We start from the raw sequence: 24,387 nt of genomic DNA on the forward strand, positions 1-24,387 counted from the left end.
TACTTATAGCTGACTGTCTCTCACGAGCAGCACTGCCAGACAATAAAGACTTTAGCAACGAAATTCATGCAATTTCCAATAAAGCATGCTTATCGACTGATAATTATAATTACTATGTCGGTAAACTCAATAAGCGAAAGGCCACGGGAGTGACAAAATGCTGACAAATTTTTCAAAATGTGAGCTTTTGTCACTTTTTTGAGCTTTTGTCAAAATTTTGTAACCTGGAGCAGCCAGGAAAAAAAGTTGACAAAAGTTGACAAAAAGCGACAAAATTTGACGTTTGCTCAAAAATGTAAACAATTTCATATTCAGGGCGGTTATGGTTTGTTACTTGGAAATTAAAACTCATGTTTCTGGTTATTGTATGTTTGCGGTTGTTGCTTTATCTTGATTATTATATATTTTCTCTAGTCTTATATTATATTTTAATAGATAAATTATGCTTTTTCATGAATTTCCAAAAATATAATCATATATGAATTTGAGAAAATAAAAACTTCAAATTATATTTTCAAGAAAAATAATTGCATCAAGAAAATAATTGATATAAAGAAAACATCCAAGAAAGAAAACATTCCATCATCAGTTTAACAGCACCATCTACGCAATAGCAAATACAAAAGCAAGCGGGAACAAACGTTTATTTAAAAATAGTGATCCCGTGCATCGAATGTTAGAATAAATGGAACCATTAGCTACACAGCAAAAAATAGAAGCGGTGGTAAGTATTTTGTTTATCTTTTCCGTGTTTAATTTTTCCACAATACCCATGAATGTTGTTTATGTTTTAGAATGTGGATATGGATCAAGATACCATTCTTTTCATGATAAGTTTGATCGAAGAAAGAAGCTGCATATGGAACCGAAAAAATTCAGGCTTTCAAAATAAAACCAAACAGCATGACGCATGGCGTGAAATTAGTGTAATTTTAGACACACCTGTCGACTGTTTGGTGAGGAAATGGAAGTCACTTTGTGGCTCTTTCCGTTTCTACCATGCAAAGGAACAAAAAAGTAAAGTGACTGGTTCATGTATGTAACTGTTCATTTATCATCGACATTCCATAATATTTGATGTTTGATTTGAATTTCAGCTTCATCGAGCATATATAAACCAAAATGGTTTGCATACAGAGCAATGCATTTTATGCATCATGTTAAGGAAACTGCATCAACAATGGACACCGTAAGTTAAAGTTACAACCGCATAACGAATAATCAAAATATTTCAAAATATTACATTCAAATGATTCTTTAATCGTATATCTACATCAGCTCTTTCGGACTATTCAAACCGCATAACTGTAAGTAATGGAAAACTAAGGTAACGGTCAGAGACTCGCCATATGCTTTTGTATGGGTATTGAAGTTTATAATGCCGCAAATACATGACGCGCGTTTCCCTGGGCACGTCCAAACGCGTATAACTGTTCCGTAGAGGTATCTCTGCGTTTCCGAGTTTTCACGATCGAATGACATTTCATTTCTATGGATGGATCGTTATATGCGGGCGCGGAAACGCGCGTAATATATTTACGGCCTAATAGCATTTGCTAATTTGCCGCATCGCCGCTTGCAATTTTATTTCAAATGTTTCAAATAATATTAAATAATGATTATCCTTGTCAACAAACAACAATATCTCATATAAATATCCCAAACAAGTAGAAAATTGAGAAAACTAATTTCTTGCTACTTGCGGCGATTCTCTGACCATTACCTATCCACAAACCCATCGAATCGTCAATTCCGTATATGTTTGACAGGAGTTCGACAGATATCCTTCTGAAGATTGGCTAAAGCAGAGAAACGGTAATTTTCTCAATTTCTTGTTTATAGAATCAACATAAATATAGTGGAGCATCGTTTATCCAGGTACCTTTCATACGGTTGTCCGTGTATTTGTGCTATTTAGAAATGACAGCTCAATACAAAATTGGCATCCTTTGCAAGGTATATGTTTTGAAAAAATTAAAAAAAAAACATACTCTTATAATCCGAACCCGGATAAATTGCGTTGCACTGTATTTAGTTGTAGTAGATAGTGTAGAAAATGTGAATGATTAACTTTTGTTTTCGTATTTTTTATTAGTAATCTAGATAAATCCATCTTCAAAATATTGTACTCCTCTTATGTAGTAGTTCATTTTTTATTCCGTTTACATTCAAGTGTCAATATGTACATGCATTACTCTAATTCAAACATTTATACATAATCATCTAAACTAACAAAATGAAAACATAGTTTTTTAATGATTAAACAGATAGTTTGCAAATTGCATCCTCATATCATTGAGTTCGTTTGAAGGTCTTATTCTAATACCTGCTAATCTAGTTATGGGTGGTGCTGAATTTGATTCGGAGCGCAAAGATCCGTTAATTGTCCCGCCATTATTTTGTGCATCTGTTCCTTGTGCGAGGTATAAGTCTCCCGAATGACTAGCTCGAATAAAATTGTGCAAATATACAGTAGCGAGAACTATTTCCTTTACATGGGTTGGTTCCAAAGGTATACATTTATCTAGAACTCGAAATCGACTGTTGTGAATGCCAAAAGTGTTTTCCACGATTGCCCTAGATCTTGAGTGGCACACATTAAAATTTCGTTGGATTGGACAGCTGGGAGGAGTGCCACTGAAGGGTCGTAAACAATATTTGCTTAAAGCAAATGCTTTGTCTCCAAGTAGAACATAAGGCATTTTTTTCGCATAAGGCGTACTTAAAATTTGAGGCTCGGGGAGATTCAAAATATTATTTTCGAATTGGGGATATATAGCACAATTTTTAAAAACACCACCGTCAGATATACGACCTTGACATCCTACATCTGCATATAAAAAATTGTAATTAGCATCTACAATTGCTAATAGCACAATACTGTGGAAACCCTTGTAGTTATAGTATTCACTTCCACTGTTACGTGGCTTTCTAATTTCTATGTGTCGTCCATCCATCGCCCCAATAACATGTGGAAACCCCCATTTTTCTTCAAATTCATCAGAAATTTGCATCCATTCTTCCGGTGTAGATGGAATCTAAAAATAAAATTTCATCATTATTAGTTAAATTGTGATAGAAACCATAACTATACCTATGTTTTCATTAAATATAACTATATTTGAAACAATTAAAACTATCATCGCTTTTCTTTTGATTATATTTCAGATGGGAAGGAACTGGCCATCATCATCATCATCAAACCCTTTTACATCACACCAAGAGACTTCAGACATAGAAATACCTATATTTCTGGATCCAAATTCTCCAATAGACGTCAGGGCTACTATTACGCCAGATAATTTAGAACAAACTGCTGAATTGGGGGTTTTACCAAATACTCCAATACAAAACATACAACACCCAGTTATGTCGGAGTCGTCAACAAGAATATCAATCAGTAATATACTAAACAACCAACCATCCATACAACAGTTAACGCAGGAAGCTCGGACACAATCATCTACTCCACCATCTTCGGTTTCACAAACATCCCGATTGCAGCCTTCCGAACCATCAAACCGTCGAAATCGTCGAAATTGAAATGTCTACTGCATTTTTACAAATGATGAAGAGAGTTCCAGCCGAAAGAAGACAAAATACTTTTGGGAAGGTCCAGGAAGTATTTGCAAATACATACAACCATGACGAAGACGTATTGAAGTATGGAAGGGCGCTGTGCAACTTGCTACAGTTGATGGACTCTTCAAACAGAAAAGAAACTTTCAACCAACTTCTAAGAATTATAAATGATCGTTTAGGTGAATATTAAGTTTGATGAATTAAACTTAGAATTAATTCATAATTTAGAATTAAAAATGAAATATAAATAAAATTGAACTTTGCAGTAACACTATGTTGCTTAACACATGCTTACCTGAACAAATTCGCTAAGTGCAGTTATAATGGCCTTACATACTTGATGAATAATACGACTAATTGATCTAACAGACACCTGAAATAAAATTATGAACTTGCTACTTGCTATGAACTGTGCTGATTGTTCTTTTATTTCTTACCTGGAACAAATAATGAAGACTTGCAAAGCTATCACCTGTCGCAAGGTATCTTAAAGTTATTAAGAGCCTTTCTTTAGGAGTAATAGCCAATCTCATATTTGTATCCTGCATACGAATTATGGGTTCGGTCCATGAAAGCAGAAGGTCGAAGTCTTGCTTCGTCATTCTTAGCAAGTTTAGTGTTGCAAAATTGGATTCCTCCTCCATTAAAGTGTTCAATAATCTGACTCCTGCTTCATTTCTTTGAACCATTATAGGCCTCATCCACCAGCGCCTAATGGATCGAAGTATACGTCGGCGACGCATTATGGTCATAGTCAACAATCTTGCCAAAATTCCAGACCATTGCGGTGTATGCATTATTGCTATGATCTGCGTTTCATCCCTATAAAGATATATTCGTTAAATTATACTCGCCATAACGTTGTATTTATATTAGACTTACATTTTTACCGTTTACTTATTGCGCTGTTGTATTGAAAATGTCTTCAAAGATCCTTGGTTAATGTCATTTGACAACGACAGTGTGTTGCAAAATAAAACACGTTAGAGGTGCTTTGCTGTTTATGTAACTGTATCGAAATATATTTTCTATTTTCTTTCACACAAAGCTATTAAAATGTTTTATATTGCAAAACTCAATAATGCTTGAGATAGACATTAAATTTAATTTACCGTAAGTTCCATGTTTAACATGAAAATTAAAACGTAAATATATATTTGGTTCGTCACTGTATGCGAAATGACACGGCTTCTGTCAATAGGCAAAGCTTTTTGTCATTCGCATATTTTCAATGTGTTTATTTTTGGTGCGGCCACGAGAAAAGCTCTTTTTTGCAGTTGACAAGCAATTTTGACAAAGTTGAAAAATTTTTCAACATTTTTTCAGCTCCGTGGCCACGCGCTAAATGATGATGAAAGATACAAACAAATTGTTAATTATGTCAAACAGGGCTGGCCGTCATATCATCAACTAGATTCATTAGGACAATTGTTTTATAAGCATCGACACTTGCTTCATTTTGAAAATGGATTGTTGTTCAAAGAGCATCGATTGGTTGTTCCTACTCTCATGCAACCAACTATTTCCAAATGGTTGCACGCTCCTCATCTAGGCATAGAAAAAACTCTCGCAAGAGCTAGGTCCCAGTTTTTTTGGCCCGGTATGTCGAATGATATCACTGAACTTGTTAAAGCATGCCAGGTTTGCGAAAAGTTTACACGTAACCAACAAAAAGAACCCCTTTTATAAGACACACCTCCTAGTTATCCATTTGAGAGAGTGGGTATAGATTTATATGAATACGCAGGGAATGATCATATCGTAATTATAGATGCATATTCAGGGTATCTTATTTCTAGGCAGTTAAATGAAAAATCAATAAGATGTGTCCTGGAAGTCTTAGATTGCGTGTTTTGTGAATATGGGTATCCCACGCAAATCAGGTGTGACAATGTTCCATTCAATTCTACTGCATTTGTAACGTATAGCAATGATACAAATATTAACATATCATTTTCTAGCCCAAGAAACCCTCAAAGTAACGGACTAGCAGAAAAAGGTGTAGCTATTGCTAAAAATATAATCAAACGATGCTATGAAGCTGACGATATCAAATATTTTCAATATCGGCTTCTAGAGTATAACACCACAACAGTAGCGACAATGGGTCTTTCTCCAGCACAATTATTCTTTGGACGCCAGCTTAAGTCTCGCTTACCCACAAATAGTGCGTTGTTACATCGCAATTGCATTGATGAAAAACTCATCGAAAGGAAAATATTTTCCATGCGACAACATCAAAAGAAATTCTATGATCGAGCTTCAAAACCATTGCAAGTCCTGAACATAGGAGATAGAGTGAATTTCAAAAAGACAGGAAAACAATGGAATAATGGTAAAATCGTTCGTCAGGTAAACAGTAGATCGTACATAGTTCAAGACAATTTTGGGAATCATTTTCGACGGAATAGAAGATTTCTGGTGAAAACTGCAAATTTGATCCCAAATAGCAATGACATATTCTATCAAAAAGATGAGATTCATGTAGGTTTACCCTTAAGTATGGCCGCATCTCACGTTGAAAATAGATATCAGCCAACTAAAAGCATAGAAACACAAGATACCGAGGCATTGGAAAATCAATCAAATGAAACAGTTACAGGGACAGAATCTGATTATGACACATGTTGTACAGCGAGTGATTCAGAATCAACATTAAATGAAGACCTTGAAAATAGCGAATCTCAATCAGATGAGCCAGATACAGATAACCCATACAAAACTCGAAGTGGACGCGTCGTTCGTGCTCCAAGAATATTTGATATTTAGTTAGTATAGATTCATATTGATAGGATTAGACTAAGTGCATTAGGATAATTAGCTTTAATAATAAGTTTTTTAAATATTTGTAAAAAAAAAGAAAGCGTGTAATAAGCAAGGTTGCTGGCAACACTGATATATGACAGTTCTGGCTGCTTGGAAATGATCCAGCAGACGTGCTTGGGGACTAGAGAGCAACAGACGTATACGTAATAAAGCGTACATAATAAAACTTATTACAGTCTGATGGACGAATACTTTTTGCACGCCCATCAAACGACTTTTTTAGTTTTTTATGTATTTTGGTTGCTATTGCACTATTTAAATGCTTATTTTTTAGCAAAACGTGTGTATTGATGGTCCCTTTATCAAACCCCATGACTACTTTTACCACCCCATTCCTATTGCGGCCATAATTCGCCTTTTTCTGCAAAATATTCAGCTAGACGAATACTTTTTGGACTGACTGTATTTCAATTTGAGGAGATGGAGAAGAAATGTTGGGTTCTCTAGGTTTCGAAATCACTCCACCTCAGTTACTTGCCGGCATTCGAGTGGCGTCCCCTTAATTTCCCCCGTCGTTGGCGTTGTCAATCTTGTTACTTTTGACAACCACCGACCAAGGTTTATCTCAGTGTAACGGTGGGCGTCCAATACGCTCAAAGACGCGACACACCAACCAAACTCTACCGATGTGAAACCATAGCGAACTCTACATCCTTCTCCCGCTTGGCAAAGAGTAACTAATTTTGATGCCTCTCGCTACCCCTGGCCTTAGTTTTAAAGGAATCATGCGACACACTCGCACTCCACTACCCCATCCCATGAAAAAATGCTCCCACCATCGAGGTGTTGACCAAAATTTCGCTGTGTGCATGAGAAACACACTCGCACTCCTCCAGCCCTCCATAGCCGATCGCTCCCACCGTTGCGAAGATGGGAGAATTTTTGCTCTGAGCGTGAGACCCTAAAGCGCAAGAGATGACACTATGTGTAAAGACGATCATAATTCGAAATGGTCAAAATGCGTCGATTGTCGTTTGATTTATCTGGTAATGATGTTTTCACTTCATCATAATTTTAAACGTTCACAACTAGGCTGATAACAATATTTGAAATGTAAATCAGAATAAAATCAATTTATTTGAAGTAAAATAAATTCCATTATACTTTATTTTGACCATATGATCAATATTTGTACATAGTGCCATTTACTTTGTGTTCTTCACTCTCGCGGTGTGTTGTGATCGTTCGAAACTCATTGCCAGAACGAATGTAAATTTCATTTGGGAAGGATCGGTGCCGGAAGATGCAGTGAAAATTATGAAATGTTAATAGAAAAGTGATTAAGTAAATCGTGAAAGATGTCATCGCAGGCGTAAATGCAGTTTGTTTTGTTACATGATCTACGGGTAAGTGCATGCATAAGAAGAAGAATCTTCCTAATGATGTTTGTGTTCTATCAATCGTATTGCTTTTAATGTTTGTTTAATCTTCTATTATTTTCCATCACATGTAGCTATTTCATCACCAAAGCTCCTGATAACAGATCAAAGCAGATGGATAGGGTATACAGAGTCGCCGTTTAATTTAAAATATCTTCGTGATCGGTAAGTTTTAAATAGTACTAGTTTTGTTCACCATTCTAATGCTCAATTGTCTTTCATTCCTCAGGCAAACGCATCAAACAGCAAGTGTTTCTCTTCCAACAGCACGCACCATCGGTGGATCAAGCAGCTAACGATTTGATCGCCAGTACGCGCCATCAAGAATTGATATTTTGCCAAACAGTACTGTGAATAAAAAACTGCACACTTGCTGTCAAAATTTCCTGGAATTTTTTGGTCGGTCTACGCTCGCGGGAATGGTGTGTCCGTTGAGGAGAAGGAAAGAAAGGGTGGGAGTGAAGATTAACCAAAAACGCGGCATTGAGAATGAGGGGAGGTGTGCTCAGTGCTCACGTTGGGACACTCACGATGCTTGAAATAAAATGTTAACAAGCATCGATTTCAAGCATGCATGTCGCGCGACATTTTGCCAAGCGGGCTTCTTCTCCAAAAAAAAAAAAAAAAAAAAAAAAAATAGAGAGAGAAAGAAAGAAAAAAAAAACTAAACATGGCAAAGGATATGCCATTGATTCATTTAAATTTTATTTAAGTTCTTTGCAACAAAAAAAAAAACGATTTTTCTCTTCCGTTGTATTCACATTGTTTTAGTTAGTGAATTTCTCAACTGGTAGAGAGAGGAACGTCTGTACTGATTGAACGCTTGCGCTAGACTCATTCTTTATTCCTTGTTTCCTTCATTCGTCCCCTCAATACAATTCCCAAGCAACAAATTCAAGTGACAGAAGGTCATATGTTTATACCGTACAAATTCATTACTCAACATAGCCGCCCCCCGTTGAAAGGTAGCTTTCAACCCTTATTACGAAACCTCTCTTTCTTCCTTCTGTCCGGGCAGTATGCAGATCTTGGTGATGGCTCTTCTGTAAATTCCATCCTTCGTTTTCACATCAACCACTCGAACCAAGCCATCATCACCAGGATAAATCTTCAGCACTCGGCCGAAGCGCCATTTGAGAGGGGGAAGGTTGTCCTCCTTCAGCAGGACCATAGTGCCCTCCCGAACGTTGTCTCGCCTTGAAGTCCACCGGGTACGCGGATGCAAACCAGACAAGTAGTCTCGATTCCATCGCTTCCAAATCCGCCGAACATACTCCTGCAATTGTTGATAGCGGTCCAGGCGGTTGCCTGGAATCTCAGCATAAGATGGCTCAGGGACCGATGTAAGCGCCCGTTGAATCAAAAAATGACCCGGTGTCAGAATTTCCAGGTCCTCTGGATCGTTGGAAAGTGCAGTTAACGGTCGCGAGTTCAAACAAGCCTCCACTTGAACTAAGATAGTTTCCAGGTCGTCTCGCCGCAAGATACTGGATCCTATCGTCGCCTTGAGATGCCGTTTAAGCGACTTCACTGCGGCCTCCCAGATCCCACCGAAATGGGGTGACCGCGGAGGGATGAAGTTGAAGGTGATCCCTTCCGTTCCGCAGTAAGTTGTAACAGCATCCTGATGTTGTTGTTTCTGGAACAGCTCATACATCTCCTTGAGCGCTCGATCAGCTCCCCGGAAATTTTTGGCGTTGTCGCACTGGATTACGGATGGTTTACCGCGACGAGCTATGAAACGCTTCAATGTAGAAATGAAGGCTGGAGTAGACAAATCGGCAATAAGCTCCACATGTACTGCTTTGATCACAAGACAGACGAAAACAGCAACATAGCATTTGATTGGAGCAGCCTTCTTGTTGGTTTGTCTATAGAATAATGGACCACACAGATCCACACCAGTGTTGTAGAATGGGAGAACTGGGTTTACGCGTTCGCTGGGCAAATCTCCCATGATTTGCTCTGCCGTTGTTGGTTTGGATCGGAAACAACTTACACACTCATATACGACCTTTCGTGCCAGGTTGCGTACGCGAAGGGGCCAGAATCTCTCACGCAGGCTAGATATGAGCTCTTGTTGTCCCGCATGCAGATATTGTCGATGATAAGAACGCGCAATCAGTAGGGTCAATGGGTGAGAAAACGCTAAAATTATCGGATGTTTGCGTTCATACGAAACAGGCGCGTTTCGCAAACGACCACCCACACGTAGGATACCCTCTTTCAGAATAGGTGTTAGCGTTTTCAGTTTTGAGTTCGGCTTGACCGCTCCAGTTTGACGAACATCCCGAAGCTCCTCAGCAAAGGTTTCTTGTTGGGCCAGACGAACGAGCGTTAGAGACGCTGACACTAATTCATCTATTTTTAGAAACCCCTTTCGTAGATTTCCGCGGTGTGTCGGTTGACAATTGTACATGAATCGCAGCAGATATGCCGTAAGTCGCACCAATTTTTCGTAAGATGAAGAAAGATCGAATAGAAAATTTGGCGGTACCTGTTGAGATGTGGCTACAATCGATCGCTCTTCCAAATCTTCCGAGGAAATTTCAGTATTGGGTTTGTTCGTAGGCCAAGCTTGACTTGGAAGATGCAACCATGAGGGCCCTTGCCACCAAAGTTGGGAATCCATGAGCTGCAAAGGCATCATTCCCCTGGAAATAATGTCAGCTGGATTGTGCTCGCTGGCCACATAACTCCAAGGCATCTTGTAGGTTTGGTGCTGGATTTCCGCAACTCGGTTCGCAACGAACTGTTTCCAACGGGAAGGACTGCTTGAAAGCCAATGAAGAACTATCGTTGAATCAACCCAGAAGTTGATTTTAAGCTCCAATTTCACCCCTTGCTTCACCTTCTGCCATAAGTGTGATAGTAACAACGCTCCCGACAACTCGAGCCGTGGAAGGGACACGTTTTTCTTCCGTTTGGTATTAGGTATCGGTGCCACCTTTGACTTAGCACATAACAACCGTACTGAGACTTGGCCATCGGACGATTCTGCTCGTATGTAGATACAGGCGCCATAAGCCCGTAGGGAAGCATCACTAAATCCGTGAGCTTCAATTCGCACTGTTCCACCAATTGCTCGTCGTGGAATTGTCAAGCTAGTCAGATCAGCGAGTTGTTCTCTGAAGCGCAACCAGAATTGTTGCCGTTCAGACTCCAAAGGTTCATCCCAGGTATTTTCGTTCTTCCAGAGCTCCTGCATGAAACACTTTGCTACTACAATGACTGGTCCTAACAGTCCAAGAGGATCGAACAACTTAGCTGAGTCTGATAACGCAATGCGTTTGGTGATGATTTCTGATTCCTTCCAACCAGGCACACTAAACCCTAGCTGGTCCGATGATGGCATCCATCTTAAACCCAAAGCCTTGATGGATGTGCTGCGATCGATGTTCAAAACATCTCCCTCGATTTGTAGTTCAGCTGGTATTTGCTCCAGTAACTCAGACGAGTTTGAAGCCCATTTGCGCAGGTGAAATCCTGCCGATTGTAGAAGCTGATTTATTTCGCTGCAAATAATCCGGCCATCTTCAACAGATTCCACACCGGTGATCATGTCATCCATGTAAAAATCTTGCTCGAGGACCTTGGATGCCCTGGGATATCTTGTTTCTCCTTCCTTAGCCAACGCTTGCAGACAACGGGTGGCCAAGTAAGGTGCGCAGGCTGTGCCGTACGTAACGGTTTTCAGCTGATAGATGCGAATTCTATCATCAGCAGATTCTTTCCACAGGATGCGTTGAAGTGGACGATCGGACTCCTTCACCCAAATTTGGCGATACATTTTTTCAATGTCAGCCAAAATCGCAAATCTGGGTACTCTAAATCGGAGTAACAACGACAAAAGATCATCTTGCACTGAAGGTCCCACCATCAGTGCATCGTTGAGGGATACCCCTGTATCAGTAGAACTGGATGCATCAAATACGACTCTTAGCTTAGTCGTGAGGCTGTCGGGTCGTACTACACAATGATGCGGCATGTAATATGTCTTTCCAATGTCATGGCGGTCAGATGGAATTTCTTCCATGTGTCCTAGATCGAGATACTCCTGTAGGAATTTAGAATATTCCTGCTTCAATTTCGAGTCGATATTTAATCGCCTACAGAGCGATTGTAGCCGCCGTGATGCAGCTTCATAAGAGTCACCTAGTTGATTAAGCCTTTCAGTACGCGTTGGTAAGGCTACCACGAAACGGCCTTCGTGGTCTCGTGAAGTTGTTTGTACAAATGCTGCCTCACACTCAGCTTCCTCGACGGATAACATCGCAGGGGAGTAGCAGCCTTCCAGTTCCCAAAACCGGCTTAGTTGGTCATTCAGCGTCATGACGTTGAGCACTAAGGAAGAGTGTGTTAGACCTTGGCTTACCTGACCTGAGACAATCCAACCCAGCTCCGTGTTTTGCAGTAGTAGTTTTGGGCTATTCAACCGAAGAATGTTACCCAAAAGTAGATCGTTGTAACCTTCTCGCCCAATAAGTAGATCAATTGGCCCTGGCTCATAGAAATGAGGATCCGCCAACGTCACTCCCTTCGGTAGGTTCAATCCTTCCGGATTGACTGCATGTGCTGGCTGGTCCCACGTCACTTCTCGCAGCACATGGAACTTCCAGCTTGCCTTGAAGGTAGAGCAGTGAGAGTGGATAGCAAGGCTCACAGAATGATGAGACGAATGCTGTGCCTTCCCTATTCCACCAAGCAGATGATGCTCGTTCCTCTTCTGGACTCTCAACAGCTGTACCAATCGTTCCGTAACAATGTTGATCTGTGAACCTCCATCCAGTAAAACTCGAGCCCAGATACGTGTTCCGTCAACATTCACTACTTGTACCATTGCTGTTGGTAACAGGATTATTTTTTCGAAATTGTTGCGCGCACAATGTTGAACAATAGAAGCCGGTGTAGCTGCTTCTGCATTTGATGTAGACGGCAGTGATGACGCTGATGCTAATGACGACTGATCAATTGGAGAATTCGGTTTGTGAAGCATCGTATGATGATTTCGCTGACATACACGGCAAGATCCGGACGAACAATCCTTTCGCTGATGACCCGCCGACAAACAGTTAAAACACAACTGTCCGTTCCTCACTAGCTCGTGTCGCTTTTCCACAGATGCATTTCGAAACACTTCGCACAGGTACGCAGCATGTGAAGCCCTTTTGCAGAATGAACAAACCTTTGTGGCCGGCTTAACCACGCTGTACACTTCGTTGCGGGTTTTCATTCTGCCTCCAGCTGTTGTTGCTTCACTTGTTCGATTCCTGCCTGGAGCCATGGCTTGCAAAACAGTTGCTTGGCTGCGAAGGAATTTCATGATCTCGTCATACGTGGGAACATTGGTTGAGCTATGATGTATTTCCCATTGTTTAAGTGTGGCCAGGTCTAATTTAGAGCAGACCATGTGAGCTAAGAGCACGCTCCATCCTTCCGTGGCCACTCCCATTCTAGTCGTCATTTTAACACCACGCTCAAAACTGTCAATTAAAGAAATCAGTGATTCGTATGATTCCTTTTTCATGTGTGGTATCGCAAATAATCCATCAAGATATCGTTTCACCACTAGCTTTTTGTTTTCGAATCGCGATTTCAATACTTCCCAGGCAACAGAATAATTTGCGTCGGCGATTTCGATGTCTCCTACTACGTTAAGAGCATCCTTTTGAAGAGAGCCTTTTAAGTATCGTAGCTTGTCTACGTCGGCTAAATTCTTATTGCGATCAATAAGACTGAGAAAGGCATCTCGAAACGGTAACCAATCTTCCATCTTTCCATCAAAAGTTGGCAAGCGCATTTCGGGAAGTTTTGTGTGTGGCATGGTATCGCGTGTTGGTGTGGAAACTACACTTGATGACAAGTTTCTTTCAATTGCCAATGAAAGTTCAAAATGGCGGTTCTCGAAAGAGGCGTACTCTTCTTCTTCTTGTTCGAACTGTGCATTGGAAGAAGAAACCAAATTGTTGGTGTGCCATGTTTCATATTCCGTGGATAGCATCGACAAGCGTGACGCACATCCTTTCAGAAAAGCGGCATCCGCTCTTGTTGCATGCTGTAGTGCTTGATCAATGCGGTCCAGCCTTTGGTCGAAATGCTGACGCATTCGCTTTCTTTTCTCCGCCAGCATTGCTGCTGTTGGAAAAGTAGGACTTGAATTTACTGATTCAAAACCTTCAAACTCACTCTCCGAAGCTTCTCTTGCCACGGCTGCCCTCAGTATTGGATTGGCTTGGACATGATCGCTGTCTGATGCAGCTTGCACATGTGATACACGATGCGATGCGTCTTGTTCCTCAAACGCCGCCGACGTCGTTGGAACTGGTGAACCAGGCATTTTCACTTGTAACAAAAAACACTTTTCACAACACTGAATGTTCGTAAAATAGTTCAATTTGTTCCGTACTCTACCCGTAGAATTAGTTCAAACCACGCGGTTTTATTGTTCGCACACTCACGCACACACCCGGATTAACACACGCGGAACTTTGCTTTACCCGAGAAGAGAGAATTGTTCACTCGCGCACACGCTCACTCCGTTTGAATAACGCGCGCGAACCTTTATCTTAACCCGAAAAGAGAGAATTGTTCACTCGCGCACACGCTCACTCCGTTTGAATAACGCGCGCGAACCGTATTGTTCACAATACGTTTGTTAGCACCGACCACGTTTTCCACGAATTAAAACGTTCGATATGCCTTAAGCAGGGAACTTGCCTCCTTGCACTGAAAACACTTCTTGCGTATTCGAACGACTGATGATCGATCACAAGCAAAAAGATACCGTACCGACCGCGTTTCCACAGATTGAAAACGTTCGATGTACGTGTATAGGGAACTTGCTCACCTACACTTGAAACATACAATTTTGAATTCAATGTTCACTAACACTTGAACAATGTATTGTTCAACAAGCGTCCAAAAGACTGAGGCTTGACCGTCAGAAACAATAACTGGCACCGACCACGTTTCCACGTATTGAAAACGTTCGATATGCTTTGTACAGGAACTTGCAAACCTGCACTGGTAATTTCTTGTGAATTCGAACGGCAGCGGTTCGACGACACACAATAATGTATCGCACCGACCACGTTTCCACAGATTGAAAACGCTCGATGTGCGTGTGTAGGTAACTTGCGCACCTACACTGGAACAAACGATACCACCAACGACGTTCCACGAATTGGAAGTCAGGTACTCGGTTTGTGGGGACACTTGCACTCCCGCACTGAAGCTACACAACACTTCTCACCGAAAACGTTCTACACTTTGAACGCTCGATGCACCAAATGTTGCGTATCTGGACTTCACAATTAAGCCACTTGTGAAGTGCACGATCTAACGCCTGCGTATGCTCAAGTATGAGCCTGTCCGAACGCGCACAGCTATTTTACACGCACACTGAATGTCCTAGTGTCCAACTCACACTGTGACACTCGCGCGAACAATACACTGCCGTTATGCACACTTCCTCAATCTCTCTACGAGTATCGAAACAGCAAACGCACAATACACTGCCACTAATGCACCCGTGTGCAACGAATTGTCGTTATCTCGATAGCCAATTCTATCCGGTTCTACGAAGGACCATAATGTTTTAGTTATTGAATTTCTCAACTGGTAGAGAGAGGAACGTCTGTACTGATTGAACGCTTGCGCTAGACTCATTCTTTATTCCTTGTTTCCTTCATTCGTCCCCTCAATACAATTCCCAAGCAACAAATTCAAGTGACAGAAGGTCATATGTTTATACCGTACAAATTCATTACTCAACACACATCATTACTGCTAAGGCCGTGTTTGAAATTGAAACACACATACAATTATTCCTGCCGATATCTGAGAGGTAACTTCTTATTTCTTACTAGTCGCTTTACTGGATGCTTCAAAACATGATTAAATTATTGTTCTTGCTTTGGTGCTAGGGGTTTTGGTTTGTCGGATGTCAATGGCTTTTCTGGGTTATCTTGTTGGGGTCTGGGCATTTTTGATGACGGAATATCGTTTTCAAATTGGGATGGGAATTTCCGTAGAAATGTTATTGAACGTCGATACCGTACCCCTTCTTCATTAGCAACGATGGTATCGTTTCCCTTCCTTTCTAGCACAGTAAATTTTTTGAGTTTGAACTTAGGTTCAAGTTTCCCAGTTTCAAAATTACGTAACATAACGGAATCCCCAACGTTAATATTTGATGGTTTAGCGTGTCTGCGAGCGTCTGCGTAGTGTTTCCCTTGCATCTTTTTGATTGCATCTTTATCTCTTACTTCTTCATCGCGGTGCCAATGTGGATCTGTTCTCAGAGATGGTAGGAGATCTTTGACCGGACGCCCGGTTAATAGTTCCAACGGTGCTTTCTCAGTGACGGAATGCGGTGTAGTATTGTACATATACACATAATCCTCCACAGCTCTTCGCCAATCAGTTTGCATTCGCAATCAGTGGCATTTGCAATCCGAAAAACTCTCCGAAAAAAATTCCGAAAAAACAACCAAGCCATTTATTTGGGACCAAAAGGGGATGGTGCGTATGTGTTTGATGTTTTTGCTCTTACAGTAGTCGGAAAACTCTTTGCTTGCAAATGGTGGGCCATTGTCAGAGCGAATGGATTCGGGATAGGGTAAATGTACCATTAGTGGTGCAATTTGTAGTGGTGCCGATGTGTTTTAATGGATTTAAAGTATCAGGAAGGACAATTTCTCTGGAGGCTATTTTAACACATACCAATTAGAATATGTTTTATCTACGCAATCACAACCATTTTTATCATGAAATACATCAAATTTACGAAAAAATACATATTTTTGTGACTGCTTCGTTGTACCTATAATGGTGGTATGGTTCCTATAGTCGTCGTATTGTGTTTCTATAGTGGTGGTAAACAAAGATGCATCAAAAACGGTGTATAATATCAATGAAACTTAGTTTCGAAGCTGTTTTCGTATGAATAGCAACGATTACTGCCATAATGTTAGTTTCTTGCGTAATTTGATCGTAAAAAAATGTATAAATTTGATCGATGAAACTATTGACTAAAGTACTGCATCACACCTGTCGTCAACCTACATCCGGAAGAGTATGCTTGATTTGAAGTCAATTTTCATTCAGCCATATAAGCGAATTTTGGCCTGTTTTTTGGTAAATTACCTACAGAAAACTCATTTCTGTTGCTTATTTTAGTGAAAACAGTACGACATGTCAAAAATTTTCTCGAAAAAATCTAAAACGACCTGTTTTTATTGATGTTATAACTATAACCACTATAGGAACATGCCTGTTTTGTGTACCTATAATGGCACTATGGTAAAAAACACTTAAAAATGCATAAATATGGTCAAAAGGCAAATAATTTTAGTAAAACAATAACATTACATAACAGTTATGTTGAAAAACTAGTAATTGCGTGGTTATGTGGTCGTTTAGAACGTTAACAGAAAAATGAGTTTCGTTATGAAATCCTAAGGATTTTGGAAAAATGTTGACAAATTTCACAAAATAATGGATTTTTCGGTCACTAAGTAACGGAATGGCCCCATTTAAATTTTAAACCCTTTGTAAAAGGCTAAAGAACATTTCACACTAACGTAAATAACTTAATTACTTGTAATTTGCCGTATGAACCGCTTTTTAGTGCAATACCACCACTATTGGTACTACCGCCACTATGGGTACATTTACCCTAAGTCTGTTCGCGAAAAACAATTTCCAGAGCTTGGATTGTTTTGGTTGCGTTCGTATTTTTCATTTCTATTACTTTTATAAACCGACTGTAATAGTCAACTATGACAAGAAATGTGGCGCATTCTTTGGCAGAGAAAAGGTCAATGCCAATTTCTTGCCATGCACGTTCAGGCATCTCTTTACGTATCATCGGCTCCGGAGGGTGTTCCTTTCTAACGGCCGTGCAGCCAACACACTCTTGGACTGCGTCTGTCACATCTTGGTCCATACATGGCCACCAAATCTTTTCTCTTAAGTTCCTTCGCATCGCAACAATTCCAGGATGTCCCCGATGCGCAATGGTTAATGCTCTCTTTCGCAACTTCAATGGTAATACTATGCGATCTTCTCTCACTACAACGCCATCAATTACCGAAAGCTCCTTTTCAAATGCCTGGCATCTAAATAACTCCGGGGACCATAGTTTTGACTTTAATGCTTCAATTACAGCCGTAAGTGTTTCGTCATTGACAGTCTCCTTTTTTATTTCGTCCATTGTGATAACCAAGCCTCCTGGATTTATCGCAAAGAGAAAATGTTCCGCATTTTCCTCAAATGGTTTACCTGGCTCAGATACCAGACGAGACATTGTGTCTGATATATTTGTTGATCCAGGAATATATTTTATTTCAAAATCATATGGTTGCAAGCGGAGAGCCCAGCCCTTTGCCCTTGAACAGGCTCGTCGTCCATCACGATGCTTGCCCCCGTATATAAACTCTAGGGTTTTGTGATCCGTGAAGATTTTGAATTTAATTCCGAAGAGATATAAGTACCATTTTTCTACAGCCCACACAGCTCTACAGCTGTGTTTGCGGGTATACACGTTCAATTGGAGATAGGCCTTTGGAAGCGAAGCTTATAATTCTTGCCTTATTCGTATGCCGATCATTTTGGGTTAAAAACCGCCCAAGGCCAATAGGCGATGAATCCACGTATAAGGCTGTAGGGTGTTTAGGGTCATAAAACCCCAGTTCTCTTACATTATTACACAGCTCGAGTCGTAAATCATTAAAAGCTCTCATCTGTTCTTCACCGAATACTGTTACTTCATCACGAATAAACTTTCTTAGTGGTTCTGTTCTAGATGATAGGTTTGAAACGAAGTGACCCACAAAGTTAAGAAGTCCTATAAAACTACGTACTTCTCCTTTTGATGAGGTGGTACGAAATTTTTTAATCGCCTCCACTTTTTTTTCAGACGGACTGATGCCTTGGGCGCTTACTTCGAATCCAAGTATTTCCAGTTTTTCCACTCCAAACACGCATTTACTCTTGTTCGACATGGCATTATTGTTTTCCAGTACTATGAGAACTTGCTGCAAGCTCTCGTCATGTTCTTGTTAAGTGCGACCCGAAACAACGATATCGTCGATATAAACTATGACCCCTTCAATGGCATCAAGCATGTTTGCTATTAATCGCTGAAAAATTTCGGGGGCTCAATTAGTGCCAAACATAAGCCGCTTAAAGCGCATTAACCCCACGCTTGTCATAAATGTTGTGACACTTCTAGAATCCGGATGAAGTTCGACATGATGATATGCTGAAGTTATATCTATCCGTGAAAATAATTTACATCCCCTGAGCTTATTCAAAAAATGTATCAATGACAGGCAAAGAAAAATGTTCTCGTTGAATTGCCTCTTTTGGGTGTCTCATGTTAATACATATTCTAATTCCATCCTTGCCCTTTGGGACTACCACCATAGGCGATATCCAATCAGCCAGCCCTTCAACTTTTTCTATCACATCACTCTGGAGCATTTCCTGTATCTTTTGGTCTACCTTTTGTTCCATTGGGGCTGGGATTCTTAAATACACCAATTTCTTTGGTGGAATTGTCCGATCGATCGACAGTTTCACTTGTACTCCAGGAAATTTGGGAAATGGAGAAGCATATTGTTCCAACCCATTTACACGAAGAACATCAAGTCCGATTTTTAACAGTTTTAGTTTCTCAGAAGTACATTTACTGAAAAGGCACCTATGAGCATCGATAATCACAAAAAAATCCTCATAACTCGTGGGTTTGGATGAATTTACTGATATCAATGCTTCAAAAATTGCTTTCACAGTCCACGGAATTCGGTTTGCATATGCGTAGAATTTACGATCGCACTGGAGTTTTTTGTTATATATGTGTGCTTTCCCAGTAATCAATTTGTGCCAAACAGCTTCTGTAACAGTGTTAATAGAAGATCCTGAATCTATAACGAAATCCACTGGTATCTCATCGATACGACAAATTACTGAATTACTGTCTGAACCAACTGCTGCAACCTAATGTAAAAACAGAATTATATTTTATGTTTTATTAATATACAGTTAATAAAATATAATTGGAATTCAAGAGATAAACAAAATAACATGTACGATTTACACCACCTTAGAGTTTTCATTCTTAGCTGAGCGATGCAGATCCTTTTCCTCCCATGCTTGGGGTGCCCTTACTGAGTTTGCTTCACGCCCAAACCTGCGACTAAAATCTCGGTTAAATTCACGTCTGAGTTCGCGTCCCGAAAATCGATTTGTCTGCTGAGCTTTTTTACTTGCGCTCTTCCTAGCGTAATGACCGCGTTCACCACAATTATTACATCGAGCATTTCTAGCAAAACATTCTTGTGAGTGCTCCGAATGACGAGATGAACCACAACGCTTACCCGGCGCTCTAGCACCAATCGAACACGACATCGAACATGAAAAATGTATGGGATTTGACATGTTTGTCTTGTTTGTTTGTTTGTGTCTGACAGTGCACCTCCATATGATTATATGGGTTTGTTCGAGTCGGATGTCGTGTTCGATTGGTGCCAGAGCGCAGCCTTACAGTCGCCATAGGACATTTGACCTGATGAATATTCCCGACAAGGTGATTGACGCTTTTCATACGGATGATTTCGTTCATTTGGGTGGCTTGTATCTCGACGGTTTGAATTAACGTTGTTAACGCTTGAATCATCCAGAAATGGTTTATGCTTCTCTCGTTGCTGCTGAAGAATCTCTCGATTCATGGCGTATACCATGACCTCATCCAGACTCATCACATTTTCCAGTCCTTTGTCTCGTACCTTCTCGTCTCGACCCAAATAGCCAGCTCGAACTCTATAGCTGATTTGAGGCTGTTTAACGAAAAATCGTTCCGATGTTTTTTTGGAGGCATTTAACGGAAATTTGCGGGTAGGGTGTATTTTAAGTTGGGAGCTGTGTCAAATTTTAACAACTGAATCATGCAACCCTACCCGCTAATTTCCGTTAAATGCCTTCTAATCGCTTTATAATCGCCGGCGAATTGAAGGCGATCAGCGGTGTATTTAGCAGTAATTAAATGCATTTGAAATATGTCAATGAAAAATTTCGCTTTTAATTTGAAATTTGAAATTGCAACTGTCAAAAGAAAATTTTTACAAGCGTCTTCAGCACTGCACTGTTGTAGTGTTCCCCGATATGAACGTGAGACTCGATAGCACGATTTACGTGTAATGTTATTTTGCGTTAAGCTCTGAGCTATTTCATTCTATTAAAGATGGTCTGCATTATTCCGTTGTTAAAGACCAACCCGTTGAAAAATGTCAATATATCAAACACACTTCGATAGCTCTAATATAAGGACAAAAAAGATACATATTTCTCCCATCCTGATAATGAAGGGTGAACATAGCGTGTAATTATTATGTTTTTTAAAAAGGTATTATTTTAATTTTGCTTCACATATTTTTTTATATTAATTATAGCAAGAAAATATTCATTTAAAAATAAAAAAGACAGAAAAAAGATCATAAAAAAGCCAGGGTTTGAAAACACACGCTTTCTCGGTTCGGAACCAAAAGCGTTGTCACTGCTCTATTTGGCAGTTATATTAATAAGGGAGCAAAACTAGTATTTAAACAATCTAAGATGGCGGCAAGCTATCTGTTCTCGTTGAATCAAAAAGTTGAAAGATTTCGAAGAGAACCGGTCACAGCCGTGAAAGTTTGAAAGGTTGAAATCTTTATTCGCTTTCTAAGGCGACTAAGGCCTTAAATGCCTTCTGAATGCCTTCAAAGCCGTTTAATGCTGGTAGGGTACACTTCAGTGTCATGAGCGTGTTGCCAGGTTCTACATAGCATAGTGCAAAAATGCACCAGAAGAATTACAACTAACGGATATGCTTAAACGATGTATAACCACAATACGATCCGTTTTGAAATATGGAAGTTATGTTTCCATTGGGCACCCAAAACGCTTCTAATAAAATTAGAAAGAATCCAGTATAGATACTTGAGAGTGATGTCCGGAGTGATGCCCCTCAAACCCTGTTTTAAATACTTTTTGCTCCTTGCTAGAGTTATAATCCAAAAACAAAATCCTGAATTTTTATCAAGATTTTGTTTCAATACCGGCGCACCCTAGTCCCTAGGCGCATCAATTCAACAGACCGTATTGAGCTCCCAGAGTCCTACAGTTCATTTTTAAGTATAGATACCTCGATATAGAGGAAACTTAGACTACTCTGAGCAGTCTCCACTGGATGACCATTCCCAACGCTTTAACGGATACCGACAGCTTTAGTGCAGTCCAAGCTCTCAAAAACGTAAAAGCGATACAGGCCAAAGAATTTTTTATTCTGAAAATATTGGAACTTTTGGGATCTTTATTTAACAAGGCGTTCAGGATCTCGCTAGTATACATACCTGCTCATATCGGTATCATCGGAAATGTGAGGGGTGACATGCATGCTAAAAGAGGTGCTGCTGAAGGTGAGCTGTATGAGGGACCAATTCTTGCGCATGAGTACACTGGCACGGCCAAGGAGTTCTGCATGGTACACTGGCAAAGTGCGTGGGACGCCGATGATTTCGGAAGGCATCTGTATGCGATATCTCCGAAAGTATCACTTAGGCCATGGGTTGGATGACTCACCGTAGGTAGAGCGTTTATCCGCATGGTATCAAGGCTGATGTGTAACCATTTTGCTCTAGATCTACATCTTGAGCGCATAAACCTGGCAACAACAAAGATCTGCAGATGTGGAGTAGGTTTTCATGATTCAGACCACATAATCTGGTCTTGTGACGATTACAACAAAGTAAGGCCTACCCTCTTAGTGGCAGTGGAGGCAGCTGAAAAACAAAAAGATATTCCCATAAGGCAGCAGTCGGCAAAGTCAGGTCCGCGGGCCAAATGCGGCCCGCCGCATCATGCAATCCGGTCTTGACAGGATTTGAATGAATTTGAAAGATAAGAAGCAACTATTCGTGTACAAATTACTGAAGATCTTTTAGTACACCATTTTATACCATCTTGCTCTTTCAACATTAAATAAAGTACTATGGAATGACGGACCGTTCAGTATGTTTGCACTCGAGGTTAATAACCTGGTAACGTTTGGATGAAAAAATTGCCTTTTTTCGGCTAACTGTAGAAAAAAAAACTAGGAGAGATAACATCTTTACATGCATATCATTTGAAAAGTAATTATTTAAGCTTACTTGCACAAATAAATCTAAGACTTTGCGAGTTACCTTTTGTCAGTTATCTGCAATTTTGGTCATGGTGGACGAATACATGCGTGTAGGCATGATTTAAGTTCTACTTTCGATTTTTATCAATTCCTTCTAAGTTTTTGTGACAAAATTGTTAGAGTAGAGTTTTTGCATCAGGTTGGCTCAGACAAACTCGATGGGACAGTTGGTTTCAACAGCAAATAAACCCAGTATCATCAATTGAGTTATCCCAATATTTTGGTCGTTCGAATCGCGGATTGACGATTGATCATCATTTGGTTCTTCGAGCAACGAATTGTGGTCATTCGGAGAGTGTAAACAAATGAAATGGCAGAGGCACGTAAGGTAAAGTCGCTGCGTATCCAGCAAACGACCACGCAACTCTCTATACAGGCAATTCATACATTTTCAAAGTCATACAACAAAGAAACGCAAAAAGCAGAGGCAATTATTCGCAAACAAAATTTACAAAAACAATATGCAAAATTTCATTGACCTGCAAGATGAACTGTTGCCCCAAGGTGAAGGCCATGAAGAGAAGAATCTTGCGCTTCGACAAACCTTGGAAACAGCGTAATATGATGCTGAAGCTAATTTAGCTAGTGCTGTTGAAGCAAATGACAAAAAGCCATATGTGCCAGCATCTAACATCAATCTACCGGACGTGAATACGCTAATACAAAGCGTTCCAATCAGCGAAGAAAATTATTTCGTGGCATGGAATCGGTTGCTCAATCACTACAACCACCCGAAGAGATTAAAGCAGTTGCATGTGGAAGCATTATTTGAAGATGCTGCGCTGAAAAAGGAAGGTGCAAATTAACTACGCAAACTGATAGAAAATTTCGAAGCCAATGTAAATACAATAACCCAATTAGGTGAACCAACTGCTCAATGGGAAATGCTTCTAATACAAATGCTTAGCCGTCAACTCGATCCGCCAACACTACGAAGCTAGAAAGAGCATTCGGCAGAAAAGAAAATGGATTCGTATAGTGATTTGGTTGCGTTTCTGTAAAGTCGAGTGTTGCCATCAACAGCATCAGGTAACTCGCCTTAGCAACGTGCATTTGCAACAACCACAATACCGAACAACAACACCAAGGGTTGTGCTTGTCGCAACACAGACCATCCTGTGTACGCGTGCGATGAGTTTAAAAAACTATCCTTGAATGCGAAGCAAAAGGTCATCACGGAGCACAAATTGTGTTATAATTGTCTTGCAAGGCAAATCTGCCAGCACCTGTAAGAGTTGTCACAAGCGCCATCATACACAATTGTGTTCTTTACCTCAACCCTCGTCTACTGTACCGTCATTAGAAGAAGAACAACGAGATCCTCCGAAGACGTTAGCATCAACATCGGTCATCGAGTCGATCACATGTGCTTCATCA

The 24,387-nt window shown here is 40.3% G+C and overlaps 3 protein-coding genes and 1 long non-coding RNA gene across 9 annotated transcripts; 2 read left to right on the forward strand and 2 right to left on the reverse strand.

Annotated features, from left to right (window-relative positions):
* The first annotated feature begins 467 nt into the window (after nucleotides 1-467).
* Nucleotides 468-4,359, forward strand: LOC121601006. Of its 5 annotated transcripts, XR_006005955.1 has the most exons (6): nucleotides 468-1,035; nucleotides 1,098-1,189; nucleotides 1,279-1,307; nucleotides 1,770-1,815; nucleotides 3,169-3,761; nucleotides 4,277-4,359. XR_006005955.1 is itself a non-coding variant. In XM_041929790.1 (4 exons), the coding sequence occupies exons 1-4, from the start codon at nucleotides 686-688 to the stop codon at nucleotides 1,303-1,305; spliced, it is 399 nt and encodes a 132-aa protein (XP_041785724.1). In that variant the 5' UTR covers nucleotides 468-685; the 3' UTR covers nucleotides 1,306-1,534. The 5 variants fall into 5 exon arrangements, 1 of the variants encoding a protein (XP_041785724.1); XR_006005956.1 differs by lacking the exon at nucleotides 4,277-4,359 and having other exon boundaries at nucleotides 1,770-1,956; nucleotides 3,169-4,102; XR_006005954.1 differs by lacking the exon at nucleotides 4,277-4,359 and having other exon boundaries at nucleotides 3,169-4,102.
* Nucleotides 2,026-4,548, reverse strand: LOC121601005 (putative nuclease HARBI1). 2 transcript variants are annotated; one of them, XM_041929788.1, is made up of 4 exons: nucleotides 4,465-4,548; nucleotides 4,020-4,404; nucleotides 3,878-3,955; nucleotides 2,026-3,038 (listed from the first exon to the last, which is right to left on the reverse strand). In XM_041929788.1, coding segments are annotated over exons 1-4 (1,251 nt in total). In that variant the 5' UTR covers nucleotides 4,467-4,548; the 3' UTR covers nucleotides 2,026-2,252. The 2 variants fall into 2 exon arrangements, with proteins under 2 accessions (XP_041785722.1, XP_041785723.1); XM_041929789.1 differs by lacking the exon at nucleotides 3,878-3,955.
* Nucleotides 4,549-7,553: 3,005 nt separating this feature from the next.
* On the forward strand, nucleotides 7,554-8,183 carry LOC121601002. Its single transcript, XR_006005953.1, has 3 exons — nucleotides 7,554-7,754; nucleotides 7,862-7,952; nucleotides 8,017-8,183. It is a non-coding gene; the product is annotated as an uncharacterized LOC121601002 (long non-coding RNA).
* Nucleotides 8,184-8,583: 400 nt separating this feature from the next.
* LOC121600998 lies at nucleotides 8,584-12,033 on the reverse strand. The gene is made up of 2 exons (XM_041929783.1): nucleotides 11,943-12,033; nucleotides 8,584-11,844 (listed from the first exon to the last, which is right to left on the reverse strand). Exon 2 carries the CDS (start codon nucleotides 11,821-11,823, stop codon nucleotides 8,770-8,772), a length of 3,054 nt encoding a protein of 1,017 aa, XP_041785717.1. The 5' UTR covers nucleotides 11,824-11,844; nucleotides 11,943-12,033; the 3' UTR covers nucleotides 8,584-8,769.
* Between the last annotated feature and the right edge of the window lie 12,354 nt (nucleotides 12,034-24,387).

This window comes from Anopheles merus, unplaced genomic scaffold (genome assembly GCF_017562075.2).
Source record: "Anopheles merus strain MAF unplaced genomic scaffold, AmerM5.1 LNR4000016, whole genome shotgun sequence".
Classification (NCBI taxonomy): Eukaryota; Metazoa; Arthropoda; class Insecta; order Diptera; family Culicidae; genus Anopheles; species Anopheles merus.